Here is a 12,915-nt window from a genome sequence, read left to right as displayed (position 1 = left end):
TTTCTTTCTTTCTTTCTTTCTTTCTTTCTTTCTTTCTTTCTTTCTTTTTCTTTCTTTCTTTCTTTCTTTCTTTCTTTCTTTCTTTCTTTCTCTTTCTTTCTTTCTTTCTTCCTTCTCTTTCTTTCTCTCCCTTTCTTCCTTTCTTTCCAATTTGGATGCCTTTTCTTTCTTTCTGTTTCTTGTCTGTCTTTTTCATTCAAAAACCAATCTCTGTGAAATGTTTTATAGCCTTCCAGAATGTTCTGCGTGATTCTTGCGTCAGGGTGTGCCAGCCAGCTCCCCACTTTTTGCTTCCAGAATCCTCTGTGGGGTGGTGAGGGGAGCCACCATGGCCCCTCTTGCTGGGAGTGAGAAAGCAGACACCTTCCCATGGGGCAGAAAGAGACCTTCACTCGCGTGTAGGCACACTAAACATTCCCGAGTAGCTGGAGAGGACACATACATCCAACATCCCCTTCTCAGACTGACTTTTAATTTAACTCAAGTAAGTCAGAAGCAACTTAACCTTTGCACTTCTGTAACTTACTCATTAAAGGGTCTTTCATTATATGGCTCCGTTCCAGCATTCCTCAAGAGGCTTTCCAAACTTTGATAGGAACTGCCATCCTTGTGCTAAGCAGCCAGGAAAGCTGTTCACATAGAAGGGGAGCGGCAGCGGGGCTGGCCTCCGTCTCTCCGGGGCAGACGTTCAGAGTCGCTCACACAGAGACGTGGTATGCCAAGTGGCTGGGGACCTGACGTCTGGTGTGGAAGCTCAGGGTTGGTCCCTGTGTCTTCCTCTTGTCTCTTCCAGTGGGAGGCTGGATCTTTTCCAATCCGGATGGAGTGTGCGCAGCAGGAAACGCCAATTACCAGTATGCTACCCCCTTACCTCTGTCTGCTCCCCACTCCCACCATGGCTGTGAGCGCTATCCTGGCCTCCGAGGGCACCGGCAGGCTCCCTACCCTTCTGCCTACATGCATAGAAACCATTCTCCCTCAGGTGTGTGGTTTTGCTAATTAAGCCCTTGGGGGTGTGGGTGGGGGGTCGTGGGGGTGGCGATGTGGAGAAATGGTCAATAGCTAGTAGTAAAAAGAAGTGTCTGAAGATGGCATCCCTTTCATCTAATACATGTAATAGTATTATATATTATTATTTTAAGGTTTTGTTTTATATACGAATAGTTGATTATGTAATTATGACATTATTCGTGTCTTATAATTATTTCACAAGGCAGTCTCCTGGTTTCTATTGGGCGTGCAGGGCCTCCTCCCAGGGCGCCGGTGGACTCAGCTTTTCAAGCTGCATCTCTAAGAGCCAAGTTTTGGGGGCTCTGGGATCCTCAGCTCACTGCCTTCCCGTGGCTCTTTTCTACCACTCGTATTCCATGGCTCCATCGGGACACCCTAAGCTCTGTCTGCAGAGGGTCACCAGCTGCCTGTCTATGTCCCTTCACATGCCGCCCCCAGCAACCTTGGAAGCTGCTGCCAGGAAGGAATAAAATGGAGCTTAATGATACCAGAAAGTGGGCAACATTCCCACTGCGTCCTGGTTCCTTCGTGTGGTCAGCACGTAAAACACAGCTTCTGAGCCCCTGCTAGGTGCCAGGTCCTCTTCTAGATGGTGGGGATAGGAGGGTGAGGAAGGTACAGTTTCTCCCCTGAAGAAGCTCAGGGCTACACGAATACATAAATAACAAATCATAACACAGTGTAGCCAGAGCTCTCCTGTGGGTCCTCGGACCTGTGGCATCACCTGGGAACTTGTTAGAAATGTAGACTCTTGGGTTCTCCTTCTGAAAGAGTCCACATTTTAACAAGATCCCTAGGTGATTCTCGTGCACATTAAAGTTCGAGAAACATTCCATGAAACACACAAGCCAAGGTGCTGTGGGAATGAAGGAAAAAGAGCAGCCTGAGCTGCCCAGGGGGGTTGATGCTTATGTTGAGATTTGCAGGATGAAGAGAAGGGGACAGAGGTGGGAGTGGGCGGGAGTGAGGGTGGATGGCAAGGGACCCAGGAGAGGCGAAGGGCACTCCAGGGAAGAGTGGTGTGAGCAAAGGCATAACGGGGAGAGGACCTGGGGTGTCTGGGGGACGGATTTGGAACAGAGGGTAGCGGGAGAGGTGGAAGACCAGAGCTGAGGCTGAAGAAGTTGCAGAGGCCAGCCAGGCGTATATGCCGGAATCTTCTTCCTCGCTCTCCTCTTTCTCCCTCCTTCCTCTCTCTTATTATACACTATTTATGCAAATGGAGATTCAAAGACATAGAAGACACTATTCTTTTTTTTTTTTTAAAGATTTTATTTATTTATTTGACAGAGAAAGACACAGCGAAAGAGGGAACACAAGCAGAGGGAGTGGGAGAGGGAGAAGCAGGCTTCCTGCGGAGCAGGGAGCCTGACGCGGGGCTCGATCCCAGGACCCTGGGATCATGACCTGAGCTGAAGGCAGACGCTTGACGACTGAGCCACTCAGGTGCCCCAGAAGACACTATTCTTGAGATGTTTCCATTTACTTGGGGTTGCTGAGAAGAATAAGGTGCCGCTCCTCAGAAATCTCATCGGGGGCACTGGCGGGCCCTTGGGGTTGTGTTCAGGGAGTGCTGACACAGTCCGTTCTTACAGGGGAGTGAGTGTGGTACTGTGAGTCAGACAGATCTGCATCATAAAGGGCAGATCGTCCCACCTCTCCGAGCCTCATCTATAAAGTGGAGAGGACAGGTCGTTGTTGTGAAGATCAAAATATGAACGGCATGTGGCATATGGTTGACATTCAGTATATTTGAGAGCCTCCGTCTTTTCTGTTTCCTTCAGAAAGTACTAACAAACCGTGGGTACATGTTGCCGTAAAATGGTATCATTGGCCACCGTCTTTGTATGTTCTACGTGCTCCATCAACTGAACTGTTGTTATTTCCCCAAAGTGAATTTGATAGAAAGCTCCAGCAATAACCTGCAAGTTTTCTCCGGAGCTGACAGCTGGACTTCCTTGTCCTCCACACCGCACACCAGCATCCTGTCCGTACCCCACACCAGCGGGCCAATCAATCCAGGGCCCAGGTAAGACCAACACCAGCAACTTGCTCATTGGTGGTCTTGGGGGTTGACGTGAGCACTGGAGACTCAAGCTCATTCTTTTCGCTAGGGTGGCTTGGGTTAAGCCATTGTCCTGACTTCTAAGCCACTAGGAAGTGAGGGTAACAACAGGATGGACTTTTCTTTCTTTCTTTTCTTTTTTTTTTTTTTTAAAGATTTTATTTATTTATTTATTTGACAGAGAGAGTGAGAGAGCACAAGCGGGGGTGGGGTGGGGGGGAACAGCAGAGGAAGAGGGAGAAGCAGGCTTCCCGTTGAGCAGGGAGCCCGATGCGGGGCTCGATCCCAGGACCCTGGGATCATGACCTGAGCCGAAGGCAGACGCTTAATGACTGAGCCACCCAGGTGCCCAGGATGGACTTTTCTCTCCCAGAGAGCAGGGAGGGGAAAGCACTTGCTCAGCTGTATGCTCTTTCTTCTGTAGCTTTGGTATTCTATTTTTAAAAGGGAAAAGACATTATGGCCTGCAATCATTTGTCCTGAACCAGTCAGAAATATTGTAAACTGTGATGCTAGCAGACAGATACTGACTGCAGGAGGATTGAAGGAATAAGTATAAATAGACATTGAGAATTCAAGATGCTGGGTTGTCTGTGTTCTCATAAGCCACCCGTTCTAACAGGGGGACAGACTGTGGGTGCCTGGCCCACAACCCAGGTAATAAGCAGAGTGTAGCATGTAGGACCCATGGCATAACGTGCACACCAGAGACCTGAGTTTCGTTCTGACTTCTGGAAAAGAGTGTGGGGGAGAGGACAGGGAGGGACCTTGGAGTTTGACGGACTGGGCTTTAGTCCCGGTTCTATCTCTTACTGACTTTGTGCCTTCATGCAGTTTTCTTGGCCTCACTGAGCTCCAGCTTTCTAATCGTAAAAATGGAAATAATAGAAGCTACTCCGTAGGTTGTGGTGAGCCCAGAAGGAGAAAATGCATTAAAATGCTTTGTGAGCAGTAACGTTCTATATAAATGTCAGCTGTTAAGTTCAACATAGGTATGCAGAATTTTGAGAAGGTCCAAAAAGGGATTCAAAATTAAAAGCTGGGTCTTGGGAGATGTCTGATGATGTGTGATCTGCCCGTCTAGAAAACGTTAGGAGATCATAGCGTTTTGGGCTACAGCGGGCCTGCTCACACTTACACGTGTGTTAGAATCACCTGGGATATTGTTAAAATGCACAATCTGATGAACAGGTCTGGGTTGGAGCCTGCGATTCTGCCTTTTAACAAGCTCGTGGGTGTTGCTGTACGCTTGACCTTGGTGGTTTTGATACTGATGCTGCTGTGGCGGTCAGGGTCTCGCGCCATGCTGCCCCACGCAGCCTCCACTGGCCGCTGGTGGCCACTGAGCCCTCGAAATGCCGCGGGTCCCAGTGGCGGTGTGCTGGGAGTGAGGCGCACACACAAGCTTGGAGATGTAGCAGGAAACAAAGAATAAAAATCTCAACTTTTTTTTTACCTCAAAGGTGTGTTGAAATGATGATATTTTAAATATTTTTGGTTCCATAAAATATAATTAGCCTTAAGTCTCGTTTTTCTTTTTCCTTTTTTCTTTCTTTTTCTTTCTCTCTCTCTCCTTCCTTCCTTTCTCTCTCCTTTCTTTCTTTCTCTCTTTTTTTCTTTCTTTCTTTCTTTCTTTCTTTCTTTCTTTCTTTCTTTCTTTCTCTCTCTCTCTCTCTCTCTCTCTTTCTTTCTTTCTTTCTTTCTTTCTTTCTTTCTTTCTTTCTTTCTTTCTTTCATGTGGCTACTAGAAAATTCAGCCTTGCTGTTGTGGCTCACATTTTATATCTATTGGACAGTGCTCAACTGGATTATCTAAGGGAAAAGCGTGGATTTGGGTTGTGGTAGGAAGGGAGACAGTGAGTCCTTGAAGATACTAAATAATCGTGTGGCAGGTTCTGTCCTAGATACTTTATGCAGGTAATTTATAGTATCAAAGACATCCACAAGGCTGGCGTTAAAATTCCTATTTTACTGTTGGAGAGACTAAAGCTCAGAAGCATTAAAAACGTCCTGAAGGTCACACAGTAAGAGGTATAACTGAGTGCATGGTTTTCCCACTGGCCCGGGAGGCATCAGGAAGGGGTCCTGCCCTGAGCGATGTTGTGGAAGCGTCTCTTCTGGAGATCAGGCCCCAAATCTCGGCAAGCTGAGCTGGCTAACACCCAAACACACAACAAGCAAACACTCAGAGCCTGGCCTTCCATGGGTTTCCTCTGGCCCAGTGAGGTCTGTAGTCTCTGGACTAGGGCACAGAGTGCAGGTGGCATTTCTCCCTCTCGTTCCCTCAGTAGCATGTTTAACCCACTACTGACTCCATAAAGATTCTGCTAGAGAATAGCCCAGGACCGTCACCGCGTAATGAGCCTATTCGCATGCAGTGCAGTATGAGAAGATGCAGAGACTCTAAAATGTCAGGACGTAGGGATGGCCGAAGGCTTAGAGCACGGGTGTTTATCCCACCTGTTCCAAGAGCAGGCATCTTCGTCTGTGTTCGGGTGCAAATATTGCTGCCCATTATGATCCACTGGAAAGCTTTTAAAAATCCTGATCCCCGGGGCTGCATGCCAGACTGGTTGAGTCAGGATCCGTGGCAGCAGGACCCAGGCATCAGTATTATTTTGGAACTTGCTCAGGGGTTCCAATGTGCAGCCAGGTCTGTGAACCAGGGCTTTAGAATAAGAGAAGTCCCACGAGGAGGTCTCGCTCCCCAGCCTTTCTGCCAGGGACCAGAGCTGTTGGGTGGAGACCAGGAATGGAAGAGTTCATTATAACCACCTCCCTTTGGTGAGTGCCGTGTGCTAGGCACCATCTGCTCATCTTCTTCTTCAATCGTCACAACAACATCTGTAACGTGTGCATAATTATCACTCCGAGTCTTGAAGATGAGGAAGCTGAGACTCAGAGATGTGAATTGGACCAAGGTCACGGAGGAGTAAGTGGTGGAGCTGGGATGCAAACCCGCTTTTCCCGACACCTGTGTGTCCCGGCTGCTGCACCACGTCAGTTCTCTTGCCAGTGAGCGGTCCTCCCTGCAGGCCTTGCCGTCCAGATCCCCCCTGCCCCCGTTGCTCTCCTGCCTACCCACGCGGCCACAGGGCAGGCCTCCAGAAATGAAATGCTGTGTTCAAAATCAAACTTGCCAGTGGCAGGGCCAAGCGTGGAAATTCAGGTCAGGATGCCTAATTATATGCTTATTGCACTGCATTTCCCTGCTCGCCTCAGCTTCCCCACAGGCACAGGGCTATTCTGTGTCAGAGCTAGAAAGAAAGCCGTGGCTGGGCACCCTCTTCCTGGACCTGGGCCCCCTCATACCGGGCAGCTGGCCGGCCTTTCTGGAAGCATCCTCAAGCATTCTGTGTCTCTGTCTCTGCAGCCCCTACCCATGCCTGTGGACCATCAGCAACAGTGGCGGGGGCCCGGCCGGGCCCGGCCCCGACGTGCACACCAGCTCCCCGGGAGCATTTCTTCTGGGGAGTCCAGCTGTGACTTCGCCCCTCTCTGCCCAGGCACCCACTTCGGCGGGTGTGGAGGTTCTGGGGGAGCCCTCGCTGACCAGCATCGCTGTGTCCACCTGGACAGCAGTGGCCTCACATCCCTTCTCGGGCTGGGGTGGCCCAGGTGGGGGAGGGCGCCATTCTCCCTCCTCCCTGGATAGCTAGGCAGGATCCTAGGGAAGGTGTCAGCGGAGAACCTTGTCTGTATAGAGCATTTAGAAACCCCATCTACTGATTCTAGGGAGTTAGACTGCAGGGTCTCCCCACCCAGTGAGCTAGAGGGTGGGGTGGGTAACGGGAGGTGGTTTAGTTTGGTGATGCTCCCTGGTTTCTTTTCGCACTCCCATTTTCTCTGCAGCTCATCCATGACATGCTTAGGTCACCAGGGTTCAAGGAGTACCTTCCTTGGCCCTGCCCCTTACTTTCAAATGATTCTAGAAGGCCCTGCTTCCTGTTCTGTGGAGGTGATGCAAAGCTGTTAAGTGAGCTCTGAATTTACCTGGACTAAGGCTTCCTAGCCTTGTGCAGCCCTGGAAAGTATCTGTGGCCCCAGGGCTTCTGCTTTGAGACCAAGAGAGGGTGTAAGTCCCCAGAGTGAAGTTATCAACAGTAGCCCTAATCATGTATTATAGCCATGTACCTGGAATTGAGGAAATGAGGTCATGTCCTCCCTTGCTCAGAAACCTTCCATGGCTCACCATTGCCTACAGAATGAAGTCAGACATCCTGACCATAAGGACACCCCCTACCATCTAGCCTCAAACCACGTTTCCAACTTCAGTTCCCTTCATCATCCCATTAGCAGCCTATGTTTCGGTCAAGGCAGACATTCAGCATACTTTCCCCCCCTCTACGCCTTCCCCGGGCCTGAAACATCCTTCTCTGGTCAGTCCCACCTGTGTGAATCCTGCCCGTCCCCAGGGGACTGGCCGAAGCACCACTGCCTGCATCCAACACCTGACGGGCCTCGGCACGTGGGACCTTGCCCGGCTGCCTGCCGTCCCGGGGGCTTTGCCTCTGTGCGAGAGCTCGTCCCATTCTGCCTTGTATTTTTGTTTACCTGTGAGTGTGTCTCTCTCCCACTAGACTGTGAGCCCCTTGAGGGTGAGGACTAGCCTTGTTGTCTTTGTACCCTGCAGCACCTGGTACTGTGCCTTGTCTATAGTAGGTGCCCAATAAACTGACCGAGTGCAATTGGTGTGTAGAGCACGTGTGCTAAAAACGAGAGCGAGAGCCGTGGGGCCCCCTGTGAGGCAGAGCTGGAGACACGCATCCGGGACACACTAGTATGTCAGTGTTGGGAGCCCAGAACATGCTGGGTGCTCCCCCCGGGCTCCCTGTCTGAGCCATAGCCCATCTGCAGCGATTGATGCCATGGAAACAGTGTGGGCTGGAGCGGTTACTTCCAAATATTGGTCCTTGGATCCCCTGTGCCAGGATGACCAGGAGCACCTGTTAGAAACACAGATTCCCGGGTACACTCCATCCCTACCGGATCAGAATCTTTAGGGCTGGAGCCCAGGAATCTGCATGTCAACAAGTGCTCCAGACAACAGTCGCAGAGCCAAGTTTGGAACCGACTTGCCTAGAATAGAGAAATAGAGTGATAAATCTTGCAGGAACCTCATTTCAGGTAAGAGTTTCGACCTCCGCCCTGGCCAAGGTTGTTGCTACAGCAAGAATGGAGCCAGTGAGCAAAGTCGCTGGTCCTTGGTTTGCCTTTTTCCTTTTCTACCACTGCGGGATGTGCTGCTAACTACGGGAGTGAGGTTTCCAGACCGGTGTGATGCATTGCTCTCCCAGACCGTTATCAATCACCCTGCGCCGACGGAGTGCTCATGTGGGGCGTCCCTGAGGCAGTGGAAGAAGGTTCTGCTCAGACCCTGCTTCCACCTCTGTTCCATCAGCTGAGCCCATGCAAGCCCACCACACGCCAAGCCTTAGTCTGGGGTGTCCAGACATGACGCTATTGAGTGCTTGGCTCTTTCCACAGGGAACGGGCCTTCACCACTCTGTGGTTAGCACTGCCTGATCTTTCCGTGCCATTCCATTTTTGGACTCGGCTCTCTGGAAACAATGCCCCTCCAGCCACATGGTGTCCCGGGAAGCCACTTTATGCTCTCAGGGCAGCCTGCCCAGTGCTCCAGGTCCCTAACTGATGTATGAGTGACTGAGGCCCCAAGTACCAACACGGCTGCTCTTTGAAAAGCTGCCTGCTCAGCACGTCCCTGAGGCAGGAGTGTTTTTGGTCCCCTAGTTCCCCTGTGACAGTGTAAGAGGCCATTAAGATATTAATATATTAGCATCTCTGCAAGATGCTATTTTGGTAAGTTTTAAAAAGTGGCCGTTTCTCATTCTGTTAGAAGTTTAGGCTACGGCAGCCTCCAGCTGCCCAGCAGGCCTGGCCCAGGCTCTGCCCTGGTCACCAAAGCTGTTGGTCATGCAGCCGGAGCTCAGCAAGCACAATTAGGTCCATGAACCCGTCTCTGGTCTTGCCCTTTCTGCCCCCCTTCCCCCAGCCTGGAGCGGACGGGAAACTTGGCCCAGGTCAGAGAGCAGAAAGAAGCTGATAACCTTCTTCTTTTCTCATCCATCTTGCTCGGGGGATTGGGTCCTCTGTACAGCGACAGCATAAACGTTAGCTGAGTTTTGGGTGATTGTGTCTCATCAGCCTGGACCCTGCCATGATTTTTGAACAGGTGACACGATGCCTGGCTCTGCATCGAGGGTCTCCATTTGCGTGGTGTCAGCCGTGCAACCAGAGCGATATGCTTTCTGGAGGTTTCTCCAGATAGTCTAATTTCTGATTGGGAGAACAACCCTTGGTTGCTTAAGTCATTTTAATGAATGGCAGAGTCTCTGATGTACCAGACAAACTTTAGAGCCTTTAATACCCCTTCCTTGCCCAGGCACCCTCTTCACCCAGCTCATTATAAAACAACAGTGATGCCACTTCAGAGATTTAGGCCTGTCACACTGAATTTAAGAGAAACCTAAATCCCACCGGAATAGGGGCGCCCAGGTGGCTCAGTCAGTTGAGGGTCTGACTCTTGGTTTCTGCTCAGGTTGTGATCTCAGGGTCGTGAGACTGAGCCCCACGTCGGGCCCTAAGCTCAGCGAAGAGTCTGCTGGAGATTCTCTCCCTCTCCCTCTGCCCCTTCCCCCTGCATTCTCTCTCTCGCAAATAAATACATAAATCTTAAAAAAAATCCCATTGGAATAAAGAGTTAATACAATTCTTTTAGCAAAGCCTGGTCTGTGGAGGTGTCTCCCCTTGTGGGGCCTTTGTTTGGTCTGCGTGACCTCACCAGCCCTCGCTGCTCCAGGTGAGTCAGAGCCTTGTCACCAAACACCTCAGCCCACCATACCTAGGCCAGGTGCTTCCAGGTGCTTCCTGACACTCAGTGGGCACCTCCTAGGGCTGGGAAGAAGGACGTAATAGGAGGAGAGTGAAAAAACTATGGTTAAGGTTAATTAATTGAATTTAAATAAAAAAAGAACAAAATGGATAAATAAACATGGTATAATTTAAATAATGCAATATTATACGTAATAATGATTGATCACTTGCTACACAAAATAGAATGGAGGAAGTTTAAAAACATAATATTATAAACAATATTGCAAATGTAGTATCACAAACATAAGAGACAAGATACAAAAATTACATACTGTTTGATTTAAATTTCATAAATTTTTAAAACTTACATACCATTCTATAATATTAGAAAACAGAGTAATGGTTATCTTTGGAACTGAGTAGAGACAGGAAGGTGAATAAAAAGGGATTCTCTTGTGATTCCTCTTCAGTTACATTTCTTGACCTATATATTGGTTTTACATGTATGTTCAGTTTGTGAAAACTTATTTATCTGCACAGTAAGATTTGTAAACTTTTTTCTATATATTGAACACCAATAAAAAGTTAAAATATAAAGCAACCATTAACAACTGGGAAAATATTTGCCTTTCCTAATATAGTGGGTATTTTCCTTAATATATAAAGTGTATCAATGAATATGTAAGAAAAAACCCACCATCATCATCTTTTTGTTATCACCAATGACATGAGCAGAGTTCATAAAGAAGGAAATAAAAATGTCACATAAATACTGGAAAGAAAAAACCCTCAATAAAAGATATTTGAAGCCTAGTAGGTATTTGCCACTTTCCCCCAAGACTGGAATAGATTTGGATGAATATCAGCAAGTTAAAATATCACAATTTTGGAGAATATGAATTCGGTTTTATAAACTGCATGTCAAAGTTGGAGAAGAGCAACTGAAGCATTCCACTGATAACTTGTTTCAACCTCTCCCTTTTATTTTCTTTACCCTTTCCCACCTCACTGAACCCCTTGGTGGCTCCTGGACAGGTTGATAGAGCGAACACGGGCCTCCTGGAACAGAGGTCTGGGTGGGCATACACGGTGCCAAAAAAAGCCTAAGGGAAGAGTTTCTGTTGTCTGGAGATAGCAGATCTTTTCTATCCTTGTTATAGAGACATCTGTGTCTGCCCAGCACCCCAAACTTCTGGGACAAGAATCCCACACCCCCCTTCCCACACTCATGGGGGAACTGTCTGCCTTCCTCCCACCCTGTAGGTCTTTAGTGGGGGGCCACCATGCTCACATTCCATCCTGCTGTGTTGGTTGGTTTGGGGGTTTCTGACACTCACTACTGGTGTCCCATTAACTACAGGAAGAACAAGGAGCCGAACATGTCAAACACACAGAAGGCTCATTAAGTCCAAGTTTCACTATGTTACAGGCTATGTTAGGCCTGTGGAAATGCACCAAAAATGCCTTCAAAATGGAGGAAATGGAGCTGAAACTTGACATTTATTGTGAACAAAATGGAATTGGAAACACCTATTAAGGCAAATGGTTAAAAGCTGTGGCAAGTAGACAGCTTTGTTAGCACACGTGACTAGTCCAGCCTAGAAAAGGGACTGAGATGATCCCTTTAGGTAAAGATTTTCCCATTGGAGGATCCAACATACTGGCTAGATTCCGTGCTAAGCACAAGTCACGGTCTAGTTGGACAAACATCTCTCTCTGATTGACTCGTGGAGACTATCCCCATGCTTGGCTGGGTCCTAGTGGGGACACGGTCATTGTCCCACTGCTCAGCTTGTCTGCCTGGTAATACCACACACATCTTGGTTCTTAGGCTGCTGTTAGGGTCTTGGATCATGAGTACCAAAGTATACGGAAGGGGCTGCAAGGGAAACCCCTGTTCCCATTAGCAGAAGCGAACCCAGATCCTCGTCGGTTGGCAATGGAGGGAGAATGTTCTGTGAGGCGGGGCAGTTAGATTTTGCAGCTTTTAGATTCCCGATGAATCTTTCAAATCACCACAGCCTCTGTTGCACTGGGCTCTGGGGCTGGCTCCGGTGTGGACACGTGACCATTCCGCAGTGATACTCAAACCAAGCTGTAACGTCTTTTTTTCTGAAGGCTCAGTGCTTATAGAGGGAAACGAAACATGACAGGTTACATACATCTAGAAAACTTGGTAGAATTCAATCACCTTCCATTTATTGGAGTCTACTTTAAAGATTTTTTATTTGTATTGAGATGTAACATTCAGTAAGTAAACAAATATTAAGTGTATGGCTTGATGAATGTTTACAGATGTATCTACTTATAAAACCCCCAACAAGATCAAGATAGAGAACATTTCCAGCATCCCAGAAGGCTCACCCCCAAGATAAACACTCTTGTGACCACTTTCAGTGTGTATATTAGTTTAACCTGTTCTTGACCTTCATCTAAGTGGAATGCAAAGGGAGGGACCCTTTTGAGTCTGAACACTGTGTCTTTAGTGCCCTGTCTAGCTCCCACCTAACCCTCCATCCTGGAAGATTATCTTTTCATTCATTAGTTGAAATACCCTCAGTAGATAATTAAATTCTTTGATATCCAAACCAAGACATGCCCAGAAGAAAGCAAGCATTTTTCTTCTGTGGCTTCCCACCTTCTCTCTGGATCACTAGCAGAGAGAGTGTCTATCTTCTTTTAGAAGATGCTTACTCTCTCCGTCCCCCCGAATCACAACCACATCCCAACGCAGCATAGTAAATTCAACCCTTGCACATTTCTGGTTGTTGCAAGATTGTTTTGTTACAAGGGTTTTAGAATGCATTTTTGTAGTCCATTCTCTTTTCAGATGAGAAAACATTGGTTTAGCATCGCCCATGAATGGAGTCGATCACAGTATGTGATAGGATTTGAAAGCCAAAGAAAAAGGACCCCCAAAGTATGTATCTTCTGGAGCCTGACCTACTCCAGTTTTTTTTTTTCCTAATTTGTGTTTCTTTTGGGTTAAGACAAAAACTCTCTTT

At 48.1% G+C, this 12,915-nt stretch overlaps 1 protein-coding gene across 1 annotated transcript in view; it reads left to right on the top strand.

Annotated features, from left to right (window-relative positions):
- Nucleotides 1-6,908, top strand: part of TBX19 (T-box transcription factor 19) — a 23,374-nt gene extending 16,466 nt beyond the window's left edge. Inside the window, exons 6-8 of the mRNA XM_021682656.1 lie at nt 794-982; nt 2,905-3,040; nt 6,450-6,908. Of these exons, the coding sequence (XP_021538331.1) occupies nt 794-982; nt 2,905-3,040; nt 6,450-6,735 (611 nt within the window). The 3' untranslated portion in view covers nt 6,736-6,908. The remainder of the gene's footprint in view (nt 1-793; nt 983-2,904; nt 3,041-6,449) is intronic.
- The last annotated feature ends 6,007 nt before the right edge of the window (nt 6,909-12,915 follow it).

This window comes from Neomonachus schauinslandi, chromosome 6 (genome assembly GCF_002201575.2).
Source record: "Neomonachus schauinslandi chromosome 6, ASM220157v2, whole genome shotgun sequence".
Classification (NCBI taxonomy): domain Eukaryota; kingdom Metazoa; phylum Chordata; class Mammalia; order Carnivora; family Phocidae; genus Neomonachus; species Neomonachus schauinslandi.
The sequence above is the reverse complement of the archived record's forward strand: the minus strand, read 5'-3'. Positions and strand labels throughout refer to the sequence as shown.